Source organism: Xyrauchen texanus, chromosome 21 (assembly GCF_025860055.1).
Source record: "Xyrauchen texanus isolate HMW12.3.18 chromosome 21, RBS_HiC_50CHRs, whole genome shotgun sequence".
NCBI lineage: Eukaryota > Metazoa > Chordata > Actinopteri > Cypriniformes > Catostomidae > Xyrauchen > Xyrauchen texanus.
Window position 1 is genome coordinate 1,919,869 of NC_068296.1, and position 22,765 is coordinate 1,942,633.

Consider the following 22,765-nt stretch of genomic DNA (forward strand, 5'->3'; position numbering starts at 1 on the left):
TATGTTAAATAAGTCCTAGTAGGGATGCATATATCCTCACAGAAACTGATATATGATGTCACAGTATCTGTGAGCTCATCCAGGTCGGTGTCTGCAGCCTCAAATACACTCCAATCAGTGCAGTCAAAGCAGGCTTGAAGTTCCTGCTCTGCTTCATTGGTCCATATCTTTACAGTCCTTACTACAGGTTTAGCTGATTTTAGTTTCTGTCTGTAGGTTGGAAGATGAACCAGACAGTGATCAGAGAGTCCCAAAGCTGCTCTAGGGAGTGGTATGCATCCTTTAATGTTGTGTAGCAGTGATCCAGATGTCTCTGGTGGGGCATGTAATGTGCTGTTTGTATTTGGGCAGTTCACATGTTACATGTAACATGAACGTTTGCTTTGTTAAAATCCCCAAGAATAATAATAATTGTTGTTTGTGTCTGTGATCTGTTCAGCCAGCTGTTGCAGCGCTGCATTCACGCATGCGTGTGGCAAGATATAAACGTTCACCAGAACAAAGGAAGAAAACTCCCGCTGAGCGTAGAAAGGCTTATAGTTAATAAAGAGCACTTCCAAATTAGGACAGCACATCTTCTTTAACATTGTTACGTCTGTAAACCAACATTCACTGATGGAAGTTCCACCGCGCCTCTTGTTTCCCCCGTTAACTCCGCGATGCGATCCACTCTGAACAGCTGGAAGCCCGGCAGATGTAATGCGCTGTCTGGAATGGCTTCACTCAGCAAGGTTTCTGTGAAGCACAGTTCAGCAGAGGTAGAAAAGTCCTTGTTTGCAAGGGTGAGGAGATGTAGTTTGTCCGTTTTGTTAGGAAGAGAGTGGAGATTCGCTAGATGAATGCTCGGCAGCGCTATTTGGATGCCATGCCCACGGAGCTTAACTAGTGCGCCTACTTGTCTCCCTCGTCTGCATCTCTTGAACAGCAAAGCTGCGTCTTCATTCTACTGGTTTAAGAATAGTCCACAGAAAACCCCTTTTCCATCAAGCATTAATATGAATAGCCTATTAGAGGAATGCATCGCATGGTGTTTCTCTAAGAAAGATGCTGAATTCTCACCATCTTTAAGATCATTGTTTGTTAGTCAAGCATCAACTGTAGATACTCACAGAATTGCGGACAGAATAATATCTCGCTTTTAATTTGATCGCCTCTCGTTTCTGCTGCTTTGTATGCAGCAGATAAAATCGTGGATCGTGCCTCTTGAGTGCGGCTGCACATGCAATGCAAAGTGAACATTACCTCAACCATGAAAACATGTCCATGACCATGCGCTAAAGTTTGAGTGCTGGAGATTTCCCAATAGCGAAGTAGACACCAGACTCATTTGACATGTTATTTGTTGCAACACTGATAATAGGCGCCATTTGTGTATTTTCCAAGCGCTAGAAATTAAACTTGTCATGCACATGTCTGTCTTTTGGAGGCCCCCCGACAATGCGGAGGCCCTAGGCAATTGCTTGCACCAGCCCTAAGTGGGCGGTCGTCTCGAGGCACATTTCACAGGTTTCACTGGCAGCAGTTCAATGGAAGCATATATCATCGATGAACAACTCGTAACTCATGGTAGGTCTGTCCTTAAAGGTTTATATGTTATCGTTGAAAATCAATTAATCTCTGGCATAAATTAATGTGATTTTTACTTCCGTAACACAAGTGTTATGCTCTATACGGATTCACAGGTCAGAGTTCAGCAAGGTTGAACATGCAGAGTAGTATGAAATTTCTTCGCATGAGGTTGTGTTTCCGGTCTCCTGTGTTCAGATGCATTTGAATGGAGCGTGAAGTGTAGTTTAACCGCCCCATTACAGGTAAAATAGCCAATCACCTTTAAGATAGAAACATTGCCTGTCCGTTAACTCAAGAACACGCATTCACATGGCTGGCCAGCCTATAAAATAGCATTTGTATCCATGATATGAGCTAAAGAAACTCAATTTATGAAACCAGTTGTCCGATTTTACTGCTGATTTAAAACATGTTCTTTCACCATTCAAGTAGATAGGAGCTGCACTTTTATGCAGGTTGTATTGGCAGAAAATAGCTTCCTGGGAGCTTTCCAAAGATGCTTCCATCCACACTGGTGCAAAATTGCACGTTTGGGAACCGTTAACAGAAATGAAAGTCAGGAAAATAATACGGTTCAGGTAATTCTTTTAATGGAACTGGTTCTGATCAAGAACCGGTTCCCAACAATCCTCATAATTGTCTTTTTGCAAGTCCTGAAGCCTTATTTGATTGAACTTTCAAAACTGAAACAGGATGGGGGGCCTGGGTAGCTCAGCTAGTATTGACGATGACTACAACCCCTGGAGTTCATATCCAGGGCTTGCTGAGTGAATCCAGCCAGGTCTCCTAAGCAACCAAATTGGCCGGGTTGCTAGGGAGGGTAGAGTCACATGGGGTAACCTCCTCGTGGTGGTGATTAGTGGTTCTTGTTCTCAATAGGGCGTGTGGTGAGTTGTGTGTGGATCGTGGAGAGTAGCATGAGCCTCCACATGCTGTGAGTCTCCGCGGTGTCATGCACAACGAGTCACGTCATAAGATGCACGGACTGACGGTCTCAGAAGCAGAGGCAACTGAGACGTGTCCTCCTCCAACCAGATTGAAGCGAGTAACTGCACCACCAAGAGGACCTACTAGGTAGTGGGAATTGGGCATTCCAAATTGAGAGTAAAAAGAATAAAAAACAGGATGAATAAATAATTTGGAAGTCAACATGAAATTAACATTTACCCTATTACTTTTTAACTACACATTCCTGGTCATTAATTAATTGGTGTGACAAATAGGCAATCATCATGAGTGGTGGTGGTGTAGTGGTCTAAACCACATAACTGGTAATCAGAAAGTCGCTGGTTCGATCCCCACAGCCACCACCATTGTGTCCTTGAGCAAGGCACTTAACTCCAGGTTGCTCCGGGGGGATTGTCCCTGTGATAATGGCCCTGTAAGTCGCTTTGGATAAAAGCATCTGCCAAATGCGTAAATGTAAATGTAATCAAAAGCGAGGAAATCAAGTCAAATTTAGGGCAAACACATAAGCAGATCAACAATCAAAACAAACTTGACACATTTTCACATTTGAAATAAAATCTATTGTTTATTATTTAGAAACAGGGAGAAAATTTTCATTTATTTTATAGTTTTTAATCATATAGTATTTTTTTTTCTCTACTGCACAATTTGCATAATTTTCATGACATCCTGTGGACAACCACAAAACCATAACATTAGATTTTTATCTTCTTTTTATACACGAAGTGAAAAACAAGACTCATTTTACAAGCATTGTTACAGTCTGCATACAACGTCAGATGTTGTTTTCCATTTTTCTCTCTTTTTAAACAGAATACGGAGGCAAAATATATCAACAAACATCTAACAAAACATGCAACATCTATGTAAAAACATAGAAACTCTTTGATGACCGTTCAACCGGTAAGGAATTTGTGTGTTGTCTTTTTTCGCTTTTCTTTGCTTGAAACCGTATCATTTTCATTCTGAGAGATGATGTTGATTTTGTCAAACAGATCGGAATGGGTTGATCGAACACATGATTAAACCAATCCAGTTATTACTTTCTTACACAGCTAGACAAATACAATATGTACAGACAAAGTTTGACATTGTGATCACAATCACATGCTCAACATCAGACCAAGTAGATATTCAGACCTCTTCTTGTAGAAAATATCCTATATATTTACAAACAAACAAACAAACAAATAAATCACATTCACACTGTTTACGGCAACATAATTCATCCAACACAATATGATTTTAAATCTCCCAACATAAAAAACAATGGGCTAATATTGAACTGCAATATAAGAGGGTAAGAAGCAGTCAAACAGATGTGTTATTAAGAATTGAATGTGCTTAAAACGAGGATACTTGTTAGTTACAGATTTAAATTGGCCATCACAATTATGCCCTAAAAGGGCAATGTAAAGTGCATATGATCGATATGTACCGTGCCGTAAAAGCCAAAGAGGAAGTTCAAAATAAATAAATAAACACTATACAATATACATAATTTCTCTTTTTTTTTCTCTTTAACAGATATACATCTATTCAGACTCTAGCTTGATGCCATATGTTAAGGACATATGTTATGTCAAAGAACATAATCCATGTTGCATAGATTTACCCAAACTGAACCAGTGGATTTGGTTAAAACATCAGGTTGGCACTGCACCCTTGTTTGTCTTACTATGACAGCATCCTTTTATCCAGGTACATCTGTGCACCACGTGTGCAGGACATAGATCAAATAATACAGAAACCTTGGCATGCGTTTCCTATGTGAGAGATGTCCGTGGATATCGATAATGAAAACATTGACTGTTAAGTTACCGTCTGGTGTTTTTCATGACATAGACTGATGAAAACGTGTGCCTTTATCAATAAATGGCACGTAATGTTGTTATACACTGATTGAGATGGCAAGGAAAATTAATCGTCCTTAATAGCAAAACTGACATAAACAGATAACACTTTACGTGACAGGACAAACACGTCGCACCGTTAAAATAAACACAGACATTACTTCCGGAATTTAATGGAGCCAATTGTGCCAAAACCCTTACTGGAACGTTAGGGAGGTCTCAATGTCTAAAACGTACGCTCGTTGTTATTTTTTGTCATTGCATAATTGGATTCAACATTGAACTTGGTCACAAAACAGACTATTGATGACAACATTGGACCACGAACAAGACATTTACGTCAAGATGCTGCTCAAAAACAAACACAGATCGTGGACACATACAATCATACTTTTTTTTTGGACAGACATCAGGTGCCCTAAAAACAAAATACACCCTCTTTTTGGTGTCCATGCTTAAAGTCAGGTCGACAAACCTCAAAACGTTAAAATCATCAAACCAGTTACGTCAACTCAACTCCATGATGGATTCACGTGCAACGTCTCATGGCATAAACCTGACGTTTTAACATTCTCTAAATGTAGGAGACGACATTCGAGACTTTATAAATGGAGGGATTTCTCAAACGCTGCATTCAACAAGAGGGAAACCCATAACATTTAAGATTGTCTTTCTTAATTACAGTATAACCTCCGTATAGTGCATATCACAGTCTGATATCATTACATATTAAATGATAATGTCAATACTTTGAAGAACTATAGATTCCACTACGTGTATATCCTTGTGAGAAATGTTTCTGTGAGGACTATATACTGTTTGTATATAACCTTGGAGATGTGAATGAAATGCACAAAGTAATCAATGGCCCATTCCGATGGTGACTTTGATTTCTCATTTATGATTTGACCATCAGGAATGTGGTTGCAGAAATGACTCCCAAGAAGATGCAGTGGTCAAAGTGGTCAAAGAGTGGAGATTTAGGCCTACATGCTCTGGAGGGCGCTTGGGATTCCAGAAGGTCTCAAATACACTTTTAGTGGTGGAACGGGTGGTCACATCGTTACAGTATTCAATTAGTCACTGCGACAATCAATGAAATGCAACTGTCAATTGTTGCAGATTCACACACTTCTTTTGAAGGGCATTGATGGGTGATGTGTGGACGTCTGATCACGGCTGCGTTTGATTGGTGGTGGGCACTAGCTTGTGCCAGCTGACAGCCCGTTTACGCATGTCCACTTTGTCCAGCCAGATGTAGGCCTCGCCGATCAGGGTCTTCTTCATAAATTTCCCTCCATTTGATACTAGGAACAGCTGTGAAGGTGAAGAGAGGTATAAAACTAATTTTAATAACCAAAGAACAAAATACTAATTTTGAAGGTCCGGACGTGTACTTTTAAACTAAATCTGGCCAAGAGTTATTAGTGAACTGGTGCATGTACCTACAGTACATGGTAAATGTTCTGCACTTATATAGCGCCTTTTTAACCTTAGCGGTATTCAAAGCTTTTACACACACACACTCATACACCAATGGTGGCAGAGCTGCCATGCAAGGTGCTAGCCTGCCATTGGGAGCAATTTGGGTTGCCCAAAGGACACTTCGGCATGTGGAGTCATGTGGGCCGGGAATCGAACCGCCAACCCTGCGATTAGTGGCCGACCCGCTCTACCACCTGAGCTACAGCCGCCCCCTACATCTGTATGCTCGATCATGTAGAGAAATTTTTTTGGTTTAGTTAGTCTACAAAAGTAAACATATCTACCATAATTTCCGGACTATTGAGCGCAATATAAGCCGCACCCACTGATTTTTAAATAAAATATTATTTTAAACATAAATAAGCCGCACCTGTCTATAAGCCGGAGGTGCCTACCAGTACATTGAAACAAATGAACTTTACTCAGGCTTTAACGAAACACGGTGTGGCAGCGGGGGCATGGTCAAGCGCCCGTCCGGGAGAGAAAAGCGGTAAGGGCGCTTACACCTGAGCTAAATTATGTCTAATAATTTAGACACCAGTGTCTAATTTCAGTAAGCATGGGGAGAGCGGCATAAAAAGGCAGCAGCCACAGAGCTGAGAGAGTGACACACGTCAGTCTAGTGTTGGCGCATAGAAGAATTGAGAAACTTTATAAAACCGATTGTAAACATTGCTGTGGCCATTAAAAGCCTTACCTGGAACGTCAAGTGCCCTGCTGAAAACTGTCACACTGGTGCCCGTGTGACAGTTTTCCCAAGAAGGACACGTGAAGCAGGGCACTTGAAATTAGACACTTAATTAGAAATTAGTGTTAGACATAATTTAGCGCAGGTGTAAGCCCTTACAGCTTTTCTCTCCGGACGGAGCTTGACCACGCCCCGCTGCCACACATGGCTTGTAATAAAACATTTGCAGTAAATAGTAGCCTACCAAGAAAGTAATTGGTCACTATCTTCCTCGTCCTGTGCACTGAAACCACTGAAGTCATCTCCTTCGGTGTCGGAGTTGAATAGCCTCAGATTTAGTTGTCTATTTGCACTGATTCAATTCCTCACGCTGCTGTTTCCAACGTCTTATCATCGACTCATTAAGACCAAGCTCCCGTGCAGCAGCTCTATTTCCTTTTCAACAGCCAGATCAATCGCCTTCAACTTGAAAGCAGCATCATATGCATTTCTCCATGTCTTTGCCATGGTGAGGGTGACAAAATTACTACCGTAATCAGAATGATAGGAAGTTTGAGCCTTCGATTTAATCTAAACAGTAAACAAAAAAGTTGTTTTGACCTTAACCCGTTCGGCAATTTCATTGGTCTAATGAAAGCTTCACGCCGCAAAAAACTGAGCACGTCACAGAATGTTTTTTTAATTTTTTTTATAAAATTTGAAAGTGGGAAAAATCCATATATTAGCCGCATCATTGTATAAGCCGCGAGGTTCAAAGCGTGGGAAAAAAGTTGCGGCTTATAGTCCGGAAATTACGGTACTCAAATACTCTTAAGTCTATTCTTTTTACTATATTCTGCCCATTAACACTCTTTTAAACGGTGTGTCATTGCTCAGCTGTTTTGACCTTCTTTTTGGATCCAAGCAAAGAAGCACTTCACCGTGAGTATACCGGGGGCCTTGTGTCTGGCCCCAATGTATATGCTTAGGTGTAGGAGCCGCTCCTTTTAGACAAAACACTGAAACTTCATTAAGTTATTGATTTTTGATATTTGAAATAAAGTATTAGTAAAAAATGCTTATTCTGTGTCTTCTATTTGTAACACCATGGTCAGGTATGACTGTAAACATAATGTGACATTATCGTAATGTGACGATCCTAACAAATGCTGAACTTGGACACATAATAGTTTTATAGTGGCTAAATTGTGAAATATGATTTCTGTAAGTCTGATAACTGCTGTTGTAAGCCACAAATATCTGCTTTTACCTTAGGCTGCTTTCTAAAACATGAGCCAAACATGAGTCTGTGAGCTTGCTTGGCTGAATAATCAAATTTTATATCTTAGATGTCCAGAACAAAATATGCCATCCAGAAGGAAAAGCATGCAAAACAAATTATTGATGATAAAATGTTATAAGTCATCACAGATTGGAGGATCTCAGCTTTCTAATGATATCTGGATTGAGCTTGTAGTCCACTCAGAGGCCGAGATATTCAATGAAATAATGAGGGTGCTGCATGAACCGAAAATTAGACTGAATGTCTATGGACGAGCACATCTTGTACCAACACAAAGAGGCACCAAAACAGTTTCCCGGACTTTCGGTTTAGTCATACTACATTGGTGGAATGACCTTCCCAACTCCATCCTGTACAGACCTTCCCAACTCCATACTGTACAGAAGTTCTTCTTGGGAATTTGTGCATGCATCAACACTAGGTGAAACAAAACTCGCCAAGTATGATGATGCCAGTGCCTGTTTTAGGATTCTCTCACCTGAATAGAGTGGCCAACAGGATTCAGATTAAAGCGAAACGTCTCGTTGAAGGACGGCTCTCTGTCATGACGACACACTCTGGTCTTCTTCTTGATGATCCTCTTCTGGGTTGCCACATTCACCACATAGAGCTTTACATACAGGTCTAGGAAAAAAAGTTAACATATAAACTATTAATAATAAAATTAATAAAACTTTTATGCTCAAATGTCAGCACTTCATGTCCCTGTTGAAAAGCTTGTTTTAGAGGAGTTTGGGCACTTTTTAGGTGGTCAGACTGAGAGAAAAGATGACCAATGCTAATTTCCATTATTGGGATGTACTTTCGAGGCCAAAAAAGCAAAGAACAATGCATTTACTTGCACCTCAGCAGTCAATTCGGGATGGACTTCAAAGACATCTGACAGTTTAATCAGTATCCTTTAGTTTTAAACATTGCCTATTAAAAATTTACTCAGTTTACTCAATTAATACATGTTTTACTATATAAATTAAGACTTCTATTACACATAGATAACTAATATTGGCATTATATTCATGCTATATAGCGAGAGGGGAACTGGCTCACCCAGCTGAGCCTGGTTTCTTACAAGGTTTTATTTCTCTACTAACTAACATCTTATGACGTTTTTTGTTCTTTGTCACAGTCAACCTTTGACTTGCTCACTGGGGGCCTAAAGACAAAGGGTTGGAACTTAGTATGTGAAATGCAAGGCTAATGACATCAACAAAAGCTAAGTAGAGTCAGGAGTTGGCAAACCTGGCATCCAATCATGAAACAAGATTGGAGGTGTGGGTTAAAGCTACTTTAACTTATAAAAAGCACTCAAATATTTTGAGTTTGCTATTCACAAGAAGCATCTTCTGAAGTGGAACATGCCTCTCAAAAAAGAGATATCAGAAGACCTACGAACAAGACTTTTTGCTTTTCTCAAAGAGCTTAGATATTCATCTGTCCACAGACAGACAAATTGTCCATAAATGGAGACGATTTAGTACTATAGGTACTCTCTCTAGAAGTGGCCGTTAGATATTCATCTGTCCACAGTTATAGACAAGCTGTCTATAAATGGAGGTGATTTAGTACTATAGGTACTCTCTCTAGAAGTGGCCGTTAGATATTCATCTGTCCACAGTTAGACAAACTGTCTATAAATGGAGGTGATTTAGTACTATAGGTACTCTCTCTAGAAGTGGCCGTTAGATATTCATCTGTCCACAGTTAGACAAACTGTCTATAAATGGAGACGATTTAGTACTATAGGTACTCTCTCTAGAAGTGGCCGTTAGATATTCATCTGTCCACAGTTAGACAAACTGTCTATAAATGGAGACGATTTAGTACTATAGGTACTCTCTCTAGAAGTGGCCGTTAGATATTCATCTGTCCACAGTTATAGACAAGCTGTCTATAAATGGAGGTGATTTAGTACTATAGGTGCTCTCACTAGAAGTGGCCATTCTGCCATGATGACTCAAACTTTTAAACTAAATCTGGCCAAGAGTTATTAGTGAACTGGTGCATGTACCTACAGTACATGGTAAATGTTCTGCACTTATATAGCGCCTTTTTAACCTTAGCGGTACTCAAAGCTTTTGCTTTACACTGCATCTCATTCACCCATTTACACACACACAAACACACTCATACACCAATGGTGGCAGAGCTGCCATGCAAGGTGCTAGCCTGCCATTGGGAGAAATTTGGGTTGCCCAAAGGACACTTCGGCATGTGGAGTCATGTGGGCCGGGAATCGAACCGCCAACCCTGCGATTAGTGGCCGACCCGCTCTACCACCTGAGCTACAGCCGCCCCCTACATCTGTATGCTCGATCATGTAGAGACATTTTTTTGGTTTAGTTAGTCTACAAAAGGACTCATATCTACCATAATTTCCAGACTATTGAGCGCAATATAAGCCGCACCCACTGATTTTTAAATAAAATATTATTTTAAACATAAATAAGCCGCACCTGTCTATAAGCCGGAGGTGCCTACCGGTACATTGAAACAAATGAACTTTACTCAGGCTTTAACGAAACACGGTGTGGCAGCGGGGGCGTGGTCAAGCGCCCGTCCGGGAGAGAAAAGCGGTAAGGGCGCTTACACCTGAGCTAAATTATGTCTAACACCAGTGTCTAATTTCAGTAAGCATGGGGAGAGCGGCATAAAAAGGCAGCAGCCACAGAGCTGAGAGAGTGACACACGTCAGTCTAGTGTTGGCGCATAGAAGAATTGAGAAACTTTATAAAACCGATTGTAAACATTGCTGTGGCCATTAAAAGCCTTACCTGGAACGTCAAGTGCCCTGCTGAAAACTGTCACACTGGTGCCCGTGTGACAGTTTTCCCAAGAAGGACACGTGAAGCAGGGCACTTGAAATTAGACACTTAATTAGAAATTAGTGTTAGACATAATTTAGAGCAGGTGTAAGCGCCCTTACAGCTTTTCTCTCCCGGACGGGCGCTTGACCACGCCCCCGCTGCCACACATGGCTTGTAATAAAACATTTGCAGTAAATAGTAGCCTACCAAGAAAGTAATTGGTCACTATCTTCCTCGTCCTGTGCACTGAAACCACTGAAGTCATCTCCTTCGGTGTCGGAGTTGAATAGCCTCAGATTTAGTTGTCTATTTGCACTGATTCAATTCCTCACGCTGCTGTTTCCAACGTCTTATCATCGACTCATTAAGACCAAGCTCCCGTGCAGCAGCTCTATTTCCTTTTCAACAGCCAGATCAATCGCCTTCAACTTGAAAGCAGCATCATATGCATTTCTCCATGTCTTTGCCATGGTGAGGGTGACAAAATTACTACCGTAATCAGAATGATGGGAAGTTTGAGCGCGCTCGATTTAATCTAAATAGTAAACAAAAAAGTTGTTTTGACCTTAACCCGTTCGGCAATTTCATTGGTCTAATGAAAGCTTCACGCCGGCAAAAAACTGAGCACGTCACAGAATGTTTTTTTAATTTTTTTTTTATAAAATTTGAAAGCGGGAAAAATCCATATATTAGCCGCGTCATTGTATAAGCCGCGAGGTTCAAAGCGTGGGAAAAAAGTTGCGGCTTATAGTCCGGAAATTACGGTACTCAAACACTCTTAAGTCTATTCTTTTTACTATATTCTGCCCATTAACACTCTTTTAAACGGTGTGTCATTGCTCAGCTGTTTTGACCTTCTTTTTGGATCCAAGCAAAGAAGCACTTCACCGTGAGTATACCGGGGGCCTTGTGTCTGGCCCCAATGTATATGCTTAGGTGTAGGAGCCGCTCCTTTTAGACAAAACACTGAAACTTCATTAAGTTATTGATTTTTGATATTTGAAATAAAGTATTAGTAAAAAATGCTTATTCTGTGTCTTCTATTTGTAACACCATGGTCAGGTATGACTGTAAACATAATGTGACATTATCGTAATGTGACGATCCTAACAAATGCTGAACTTGGACACATAATAGTTTTATAGTGGCTAAATTGTGAAATATGATTTCTGTAAGTCTGATAACTGCTGTTGTAAGCCACAAATATCTGCTTTTACCTTAGGCGGCTTTCTAAAACATGAGCCAAACATGAGTCTGTGAGCTTGCTTGGCTGAATAATCAAATTTTATATCTTAGATGTCCAGAACAAAATATGCCATCCAGAAGGAAAAGCATGCAAAACAAATTATTGATGATAAAATGTTATAAGTCATCACAGATTGGAGGATCTCAGCTTTCTAATGATATCTGGATTGAGCTTGTAGTCCACTCAGAGGCCGAGATATTCAATGAAATAATGAGGGTGCTGCATGAACCGAAAATTAGACTGAATGTCTATGGACGAGCACATCTTGTACCAACACAAAGAGGCACCAAAACAGTTTCCCGGACTTTCGGTTTAGTCATACTACATTGGTGGAATGACCTTCCCAACTCCATACTGTACAGAAGTTCTTCTTGGGAATTTGTGCATGCATCAACACTAGGTGAAACAAAACTCGCCAAGTATGATGATGCCAGTGCCTGTTTTAGGATTCTCTCACCTGAATAGAGTGGCCAACAGGATTCAGATTAAAGCGAAACGTCTCGTTGTCCATAAATGGAGACGATTTAGTACTATAGGTACTCTCACTAGAAGTGGCTGTTAGATATTCATCTGTCCACAGTTATAGACAAGCTGTCTATAAATGGAGGTGATTTAGTACTATAGGTGCTCTCACTAGAAGTGGCCATTCTGCCATGATGACTCAAAGGGAACATCACAGAATGCTCAATGAGGTAAACAAGAACCCTAGAGTGACAGATGAAGACTAAGGAACTGGTTAACATCTCTGTTCATGAGTCTACTATACAGAAAACATTAAACAGGTATGGTGTTCATGGCAGGACATCATGAAGGAAGCCGCTGCCTTCCAACAAAAACATTGCTGCGAACCTGAAGTTTGCCAAAGACCACCTTGACACTCCACAACACAACTGGGAAAAAGTTTTATTGACTCATGAAACAAAGGTTGAATTGTTTGGAAAGAATATGCAGCACTACGTATGGCATAAAAAGGGCACCGCATACCAACATGAAAACATCATCCCAACGGTGAAGTATGGTGGAGGGAGCATCATGATTTGGGGCTGCTTTGGAAAAATGAATTCCCGAGTTTATCAAGATATCCTACAGGATAATGTCAGGGTGACTGTGCACCAGCTGAAGCTCAGTAGAAGTTGGATGATGCAGCAAGGCAAAGCCCCTTTTGAAAAATCCACCTTTTGGAGTGTCCCAGTCAGAGCCCAGACCTTAACCCAATAGAGATGCTGTGGAATGACCTCAAGAGAGCCATTCACACAACACATCCTAAGAATATGTCTGATCTGAAGCAGTTCTGTAAGGAAGAATGGTCCAAAATTCCTTCTGAACATTGTGAAGGTCTTATCCGCATCTATCAGGAATGCTTGATTGAGGTTACTGCTGCCAAAGGAGGATCGACCAGTTATTAAATCCAAGGGTTGCACTTACATTTTCCACAGCACTGTGAATGTTTAATGGGATGTGTTCAATAAAGACATGAAAGATTATAATTGTTTCTGTGATGTTAGCTTAAGCACATTGTGTTTGTCTATACTTGTGACTTTGATGAAGATGAGACACATTTAATGACCAATTAATAGAGAAAACCAGCTAATAAAACGATGAGTTTTGTGAAAAGTACTTTATGAATAAACATGTCTTGAGAACATTGCATTACCAGGTAGATGGTCTGGAGATTTGAACTTGTAGGTGATGTTTCTGCACTGCAGGATCTCAAGAACCAGCTGCTCTCCTTCAGTCTTCATCTCCTTCTTCAGAGCCACCTTGATCTCACCCATCATTTTTCCTACAGGATGCAAGACAGTGAACACCCTCATTGTCCTGGTCGGAAACATCTGGGAACTTATTTTGTGTGAGATATAAAATAAGCTATAGTCCCAAACACTCCTCATATATTTATTTCCTCTAATAATACTTAGACTATTGGGACATCGTGGCTTTTGGCTACTTTTAAAGGCAAACCATAAAGGGGTCATTATATGAGGAATCACATTTCCTTGATTTTTTTGACATACAAGGGGTCATTACCAAGCTGTAAAAACTGTTAGTTTGGAATTAGTGGAACTTGAGACGTAACAAGGACTAAATACATCTGCATATGCAACGCCTACTTTTCTGTCATTGCACCCTTGGCCCCACTGGTGCTCAGTCAGTCACACAGGTGAATAGGAGAGAGATGGGCCTGTCATGGGATATCCATTCTAAGTAGACTTACACAGGACACCTTCATGTGCCTGTCTGGATTTAAATGTTTTTTCTACATAAATGTGCAATTGACAAACAGCTTTGACTGTTCATACATCATCTCCCTTTTTGTGTTTCATTGTGTTTCATTCAGCTGCGCTGTCTTGTTGTTGTGCTGTTTTGAAGGCATTCTGGACCGTTTTGCACACATCTGTGCTATTTTTACTTGTTGCTCTTTGATCATTTTGATGCATTTCCGGCGATGTGCATGTAACGGGCACCAGCTGATAGATAGTTGTGCAATGTGTATAAACCTCACTCTCCTGACCTCAAGAGGTGCACTAGCAACTGATGCTAGGGGCTGTAGCCTTTAGCCTCCACATCCCATGCCGGAGACGCCGGTTTGAATCCCGTATGGCACGGGTAAAACAGGAGCGTCACAATGGTGCCGTGACCCGGATGGGAGTGAGGTTTAGGGGGGTGAGTGTAACAGTGGCCAGCTGATAAATAGCTGTGCAATGTGTATAAACCTCACTCTCCTGACCTTAAGAGGCGCACTAGCGACTGATGCTAGAGGCTGTAGCCTTTAGCCTTCTCATTAGTGTGCCGACTCCCATGCCGGAGATGCCGGTTTGAGTCCTGTACGGAGCGGGTAGAACAGGAGTGTCACAATGGTGCCGTGACCTGGATGGGAGTGAGGTTTAGGGGGGTGAGTGTAACAGTGGCCAGCTGATAGATAGCTGTGCAATGTGTATAAACCTCACTCTACAGACCTCAAGAGGCGCACTAGCGACTGATGCTAGGGGCTGTAGCCTTTAGCCTTCTCATTAGTGTGCCCGCCTCCCATACCGGAGACGCCAGTTCGAGTCCTGTACCGAGCGGGTAGAACAGGAGAATCACATGTGCAGAATTTTAAAAGTAGTCTAATTCTGCTGCTGCCACTGACTGGGAGAAACACATGCTGTTCTGTGTGTAAACGAACCAGGAAAATGTGAGATTTCACTCTGGTAAAGACTAGCGTCTCTGCTTTGGCCAGTTGAAGCACCCAACATCACCGTGGATTGTATTACGCTTGTGTATTCAGAATATATCAGCGTGGATTGCTTGTGAAACAGTCACAACACATTCAAGCTTTGCAAAGGAACTGCTATTCAAGTATGGGGCAGTTAAAATACCATTGGACCACAGAACCGTATGTAACACATGTCATTCATGCGTATTTCATATGTCATGACTGTCTGATAGTTTATGGTGCTGCTTGAGAAGAAATATGTTGGGTGTGCATTATGTGTTAACACTAAAATGTTGAAAGGGCTGCACGACCAATCACAACAGTGGGCGTTTACATAGAAGTCTTAAAGGGCCAGGCAGCTTAAAACTGAATGTTTCAGACAGAGGGCCAAAGACAAGGTGTACAATTATTACAGGACATATGACAAAATTATGACTGTTTTATATATATAAGGAGTATATCTCAGTATATCATGACCCCTTTAAGGAAAAAGTGTGTTTCTTTTTCTTCTGGTCACAAAATGTATAAAGATTGAATTATTATTTTTTATTATTGTTTTTATTGAATAATTATGAAGCAACACAATCCGTGAGAAAATAAATAATAACGGAAGGTTGTTTTAATTATCATTATTATTACTTTTTAAAGGTGGGGTGGGGCATTTTACCCCACAATGTTGGTAACTTAGGCAAACTAGTCACCTTTTAATCACTTCAGAAAAGGGTTAACCATTTCCTGTTATTTCAGTCACATTTGGCATTTTATAGCATCTAAAGTATTCTGTAAATAAATCTCTGTTGTGATTGGATGAGTCAACGTGAGCCCACTTTGAACATGTTTGTTTATTTATTTACACCAAATACTATCTGTAAAGGGGATAAAGGGAAAGGAGGAGGCGAGAACTGGCTTGACAAAATAAATAATGGTTTAATATAAAACAACCAAAGAGACAAACACACACAGGTGTTGGACAGCTGCCCGTACAGCTCTCTCTCTCTGTCCCACTGCCGTCTCCGGTCGGCCTTTATCCCTCTCGAGGGCTAATTAGCCTGATTAGGGGCCGGGTGTGCTGAATCACGACCCGCCCCGCCCTCCACCCTGCAACACTAGCCTTTCAATTATTGCACAGTTATTAAAAACAAAATTGAAAATGACAAATAATTATTTTTTTATAATTATATATTTTTATTAACTGGATAAATGTGCAAGATTTGATAACTTTTTTAAATATTATAAATATTAAATTACTTCAAAATGTGTATAGTGACAAACAGGTGATAAGGAAAGTACTGTGGGAGTTTATGTTGCTCTGGAGAAAATAAAAAATGGCTTGTACCCTATTAGTATATGTTAACATCAACATTAACCAAGATTAATAAATACTGTAAAAGTATTGTTCATTGTTAGTTCATGTTAACTAATGTTAACTAATGGAACATTATTGTAGTGTTCCCAAAGAAATGGTTGTGTAAAGGGCGACATCTAGTGGACAGATTGCAGTAGTACAGTGTTTTCACTACATTAAATTAACAATACAGTGTATCACATTGCAAACAGAAAATAAACTGCTTTCAAAATACTATATGAAAAAAAATCACAAAATTAGAAAAAACATTTTTAAAACTGGACGTTAAATATAATATGGAGCAGTTTACTTAAATACAATGGAATCACCACTTGCAAACAGTAAAAAAATTAAAAATAAAATCCATGCAAACACTTAAAAAAAATAATGTCATGCTTATATGTTTTGTTGTGCTGACGTCTGTCACAAACACCCTCTCTGTGATGAATGTGTCAGTAGTGTATGACAGTGGCAGGTCTATAGCAGAACAGAAGTGTGACTGCTCTATTCCTGTCTAACAGGTCTCATAAGTGTATTGATTCAACCTCAGGGTGAACATGACCTACACTGACTCCCCTGTACACTGTAAAAATAATAGGGTGAGTTTACAGTAGTTTGCCAGACTTTTACTGTATGTTTACAGTAATCCTCCTACAATGTAATGCCATTAAAAACAGCTGTATACTGTGACATCACAATGACCACGGCAGCAAATGACAGTAATGTAGCAGTTCTGTGTTGTAGAATCACAATCATCAACTGTATATTATATCAACAATGTTTGTTAATTATGTAAAGTTCTGTACAAAGGTTTAGTTTACGTTTTTAATACAGTATTTTATAATGAGAACTTACTGTTAAATCTAGTCAAATTCTGGACATTTGTCTAGAGTGGTGCTGAACCCGGTCCAATACTTCATTATGACTCACGGTTTACTGTTTGATCTAGTTCTCATGAAGTTCAATGCTTTGAGCACTGAAACATGTTGAATAATGTGCCGTTTCTGGTGATTATGGCACTAAAATATGTATTCTTACCATCAGAGTCAGACAGGTTGAGCGATTCCAGTCCTCTGCATTTATCTGTTCCATTAGGAATGTTTTTCCTGGTGAAAAAGGAAATTGAAAGGTGTGAGAAGTAAATAAATGTTGTTGACCATGTACATGGCCAATATGATTCTAATGTATATATATATATATATGAGAGAGAGAGAGAGAGAGAGAGAGAGAGAGAGAGAGAGAGAGAGAGAGAGAGAGAGAGAGAGAGAGACATGCAACTAGCACAGCTACAGTATACAGGAAGTCAGTTTGCCAGGATAAACAGTGAATTATACAGTTTAGCGATCCTATAAAAATGCAACAACTGATCAATCAGATTGATGTTTTCCATATAACCCTGTAATAATCAAATTTAATGAGATATACACAAAATCGCCGCTATTAAATTAGTTTTCAATTTACAAAGATTTTGGAATTGCCACAAGGAGGTGCTGACACTTCTGTTAAAGGGACAGTACACCCAAAAATTCTCTCATTATTTCTTCACCCTCGTGCCATCCCAGATGTGTGTGACTTTCTTTCTTCTCCAGAACACAAATGGAGATTTTTAGGAGAATATTTCAGCTCTGTAGGTCCATACAATGCAAGTGAATGGTGACCAGCACTTTGCAGCTCCAAAAATCACATAAATGCAGCATGAAAATAATCAATAAGACTCCAGTGGTTTTCAGAAATGATATTATAGGTGTGGGTGAGAAACAGATCAATATTTATTTCCTTTTCTTTTTACGATAAACATGTGTTTACACAGCCCTCCACGAGAGGACAGAGTTCTTCTTCTGCCAATTCGCATTGTTCGTGCATTTCGCCACTTATTGGACTGTTGTGCAAATATGATTGATTTATTATTTTCCTTTGCTTTATCCCTCCCTTTTTTTCTCTTTCTCCTCCCTGCCCAGTTAGGTAGCGAAATGCACAAAGAATGCAAATCGGCAAAAAAACAGAAGAAGAACTTGTGTGAACGTGCAAAAGAAAGTGGATTTATTGACCTTATTCACGGCAGCACCATCTTTGGTTTTTATTGGGAATGACAATGAGGCTGTGAGGGATAGACTGGCACCTCTTCAATGGCACGAACAGTATAAAGCTGTTAAAAGCTCCTAGATCACATCTGGTTTTCCAAAACATCTGTTGTCTGGAGTTTTTTGTCTACTGAATGTTCTTGGAAAGATGTTTTGTCCGTGGAATGATCCAAAAACACTTTAAACTGCAGTACCGCCCATTGAAATGACTGTACGTCTATCACAGCCTCGTTGTCATTCCTATTAAAAATCAAAGATGGGGCTGCTGTGAATCAGGTCTAGAGTAAAAATGGACTGATCTGTTTCTCACCCACTCCTATCATATCTCTTAAAAAGACATGGATTAAACCACTGGAGTTGCATAGTTAACTTTTATGCTGCCTTTGTGTGCTTTTTGGAGCTTCAAAGTTCTGGTCACCATTCACTTGCATTGTATGGACCTACAGAGCTGAAATATTCTTCTAAACATCTTTATTTGAGTTCTGCAGAATAATGAAAGTCAAACACATCTGGGATGGCATGAGGGTGAGGAAATTATTAGAGAATTTGCATTTTTGGGTGAATTACCCCTTTAATGAACCAAGTGGGTTATTGGCCAATGCAATACAATACTTACAGCTGAGGGACCTGAAAGATGGCACTGTCCAGGGCATTAGTGCCCATCCCATCTTCACTGTCCAGTGTGTATCCATCACCATCAACCATCCTGTGGCTTGTTTTATCTATACACACACACACACACACACACACAGAGACACAAGCACAGACACACACACACAAACACACACACAGACACACACAGAGACACACATACACACACAGAGACACACACACACAGAGACACACACACACACACACACACACACACACAGAGACACACACACACACACACACAGAGACACACGTAAACACACACACACACACACACACACAGAGACACACGCATAAACACACACACACACACACACAGAGACACAAGCACAGACACACACACACAAACACACACACAGACACACACAGAGACACACATACACACACACACACACACACACACACAGAGACACACGCACAAACACACAAACACACACACACACACACACACACACACACACACAGAGACACACGCGTAAACACACACACACACACACACACACACACACACACACACAGAGACACAAGCACAGACACACACACACAAACACACACACAGACACACACACACACACACACACACACACACAGAGACACACACAGAGACACACGCGCAAACACACAAACACACACACACACACACACACACACACACACACAGAGACACACACACACACACACACACACACACACAGGAATATAAACAATTAAACAATTTAACATAAGCTATATTTAACAAGGGGCTCACTATTTATGCAACTAAATTTAAAGAGACAGTACACCCAATAATAAAAATTCAAGGCTGTCAGTTCATAACATTCTACCGAACATGTTTTAAATACAAATATTCCACAGAAGACTGAAAGTCACGTAGGGTTGGAACAACATGAGGGTGAGTAAACGATGACAGAATTTTCATTTAGGGCGAACTATCTCTTTAATACGGAGCCCCTTAGAGGACAGGGTGGGAATAATTTTTTATTGCATTATTTCTGAAATAGTTTTGGGTGCCATCGCATGGTGTTGCCATGGTTGTACCAGAGCAACTGTAGTTTAACCATGATATAGAAACCACAGTGATAATACAGGAAATCATAATGACCCTTAATGCATTTACTAATGTTAACAAGTGTAACTCCATATAGTAACCATGGTTTTACTATACATAAATTATGGTTAATCATGTGGTTACTATAGTTTTACTCCAAATAACATGATATTTGTAATAAAATCAAAATATTCAATATTTTTATCACCATAGATTTGTTTTGCTGTATTAGTACTTTGGTTTTACTATGAATATCAAGGTTAAAATATGGTTATTTTAGTAAAACCATTGTACATTTATTGTGGAGGGAACGCAAAACTAATAGCGAGGGTGGCGGAGTGGAGGTGGGCGTGGCCGGGCTGGAACAACGCACACCCGGTCCCCAATCAGCCTTATGGGGGCGCACGAGGGATAAAGGCGGCCGGTGATGACAGTTCGAGAGAGAGAGAGATTTACAGGCAGCTGCTCTGTGTGTTTATGTTTGTGTGTTTTTGGTTCAGTTTATTATTAAACTATTATTAATAATGTCAAGCCGGTTCTCGCCTCCTCCTTTCCCTTATCCCACGTTACACTGGTGCTGAAACCCAGGAAGGTGGAGGGATGCCCGTCGCAGAGTCCTCGACACCGCCGTCCACCCAGGGGAGTGCCGCTGCCATCCGCTGGGGGGACGGAGAAGCCCAACCATCCAGTTGCGGAGAACGGCTGCTGTCCACGAGGCGAGTGGGGACTGGACTCCCCGACCACCTGGAGCGAAGGAGCCGCTGCCAGGGGCGGAGGAGTGTCCCCACGGGTTGCCGAGAACGCGGAGGGGCGTTCTGTCTGCTGGGGGTCGGTCTGACTCTGGTCTGCACGGGGAGGCTCAGCTGCCGTCTGCCTGAGAGGGTGGAGCAGTGATCGGCACATCAGAGAACCGGTGAGTGAGTATTTTTCTCTCTCTCTCTCTGTCGCTCCGTGTTGGCCTTTCCCTCGTCTTTTTTGTTTTTGTTGTGGTTTTTACCCTCCTGTTTCCTCCCAGGTCGAGGAAGGCGGGGATGACCCGCCGGCAGACAGAGCACAAGGCACCCCTTATTGCTAGGGAATGCAAAACTAATTATGATGGAATGCAAAAATGATTGCGAGGGCCCCCAAAACAATTTCAATTGACCTCTAAGGGGCTCCGTACTTTAACAAACACAATTTCTGTGGGTATAGGGAATGGGCGTACACTTTACACATGAAGTTACAAGAAAGATAAGCGAGAGAACTTAAAGAGACCACAGTGAAATGAAAAGTAATGCACGAACAAAACAAAAAAAAAATGTTTTTGTTGTTGCAAATTTGATTTGGTTTTAAAATTCACTCATTTGCATTTATTGTGCTTTCATGAGTTTCTCTAAAGGATGTTTATGGTGCTGTTTTTGTCCCTATGTTTAGAGAGAGGGGGAGGAGTCATGTGTCTCTCACCTCCTCTAGCAGAGATTCCTCCATGATGGTCATCTGACTCGATACTTTGCTCTCATTGGCTGGAAGATGCTGTATGATCGGTTCTGCCTTTAGATGGGGCTGTCTCTACACGGACTCATCCACACATCGCCCTCACATGAAACCAGCTCATGATTTTTACACATCACAGTCATGCGGACAGAGATATGGGTTTGGCCTGGGGTAAGAGCCTGGTGTTTTACTGGCAAAAGGGGAATGACGCAACAGAGGGGTGTCTCATGCTCCGTGTGTGTGTGTGTGTGTGTGTGTGTGTGTGTGTGTGTGCGATGTTTTGAAAGCAAAGACATTGAAATGAAAGTTCTGCTGTCATTTAATTCACCCTCAACATGCATGACATTAGCCTAAGTCACCATTCACATTCATAGCATCTGTTTTACAATGAAAGTGAATGGTGACTGAGGTTAATGCATTGCCAAATTCTCCTTTAGTTTGAATGAATGACGACAGAACCTTCCTTTTACTTGATCTATACCTTTAAACTGCAATTTATCATGTAGTGTCTCTACGGTGGTACTGTAGCTAAATGCACTTTAAGTGGGAATCTCAGCCTATGTGAAGTACTTCGAGTGATTGTTTTCATGCAACAAATGCCGCCTTCCACTGCAGTATTAATCTTTGACATTAAACCTTGATATGGCACTTTATATTAGGTGTCTTTAACTACTTTGTAAAAACATTCAAATACATATGATACAATGTCATTATTTTGGTTAGGGCTGGGAAAGGTTTAGGTTTAGGGTAAGGTTAACATCGTAACTACAGATGCATTTAAATGCAGTATAATGCAACAACATGAATGTGCATAATAGTTAAAGACACCTAATATAAAGTGGGTCTAAAGCTGGATTTACTGCAGCTCAAGGCAGGAGGACGTTATATTTAATAGTGCAACTTTAAGTTGAAAAATGTCCGTTTTTGCCACTCAACATGCCAGTAAGTTTCAGTAATAAAAATGCACTAGAGTCAACGTCATTTAAACACTGGGATGTTTAAAAAGCGCTTAAAACGTTCTATTTTGTGAGTCGTTTTGCCTATAAGTGAAGGTTGCGCTGGAAAAACGAAATCTGGC

At 40.7% G+C, this 22,765-nt stretch overlaps 1 protein-coding gene across 1 annotated transcript in view; it reads right to left on the reverse strand.

Annotated features, from left to right (window-relative positions):
- Positions 1-3,110: 3,110 nt before the first annotated feature.
- The window catches only part of pclob (piccolo presynaptic cytomatrix protein b), a 59,236-nt gene continuing 39,581 nt past the window's right edge, over positions 3,111-22,765 (reverse strand). The window contains exons 23-27 of the mRNA XM_052151903.1: positions 19,132-19,237; positions 17,473-17,540; positions 13,551-13,679; positions 8,325-8,470; positions 3,111-5,708 (exon numbers count right to left, since the gene is read on the reverse strand). Coding sequence (XP_052007863.1) covers positions 5,565-5,708; positions 8,325-8,470; positions 13,551-13,679; positions 17,473-17,540; positions 19,132-19,237 — 593 coding nt within the window. The 3' untranslated portion in view covers positions 3,111-5,564. The remainder of the gene's footprint in view (positions 5,709-8,324; positions 8,471-13,550; positions 13,680-17,472; positions 17,541-19,131; positions 19,238-22,765) is intronic.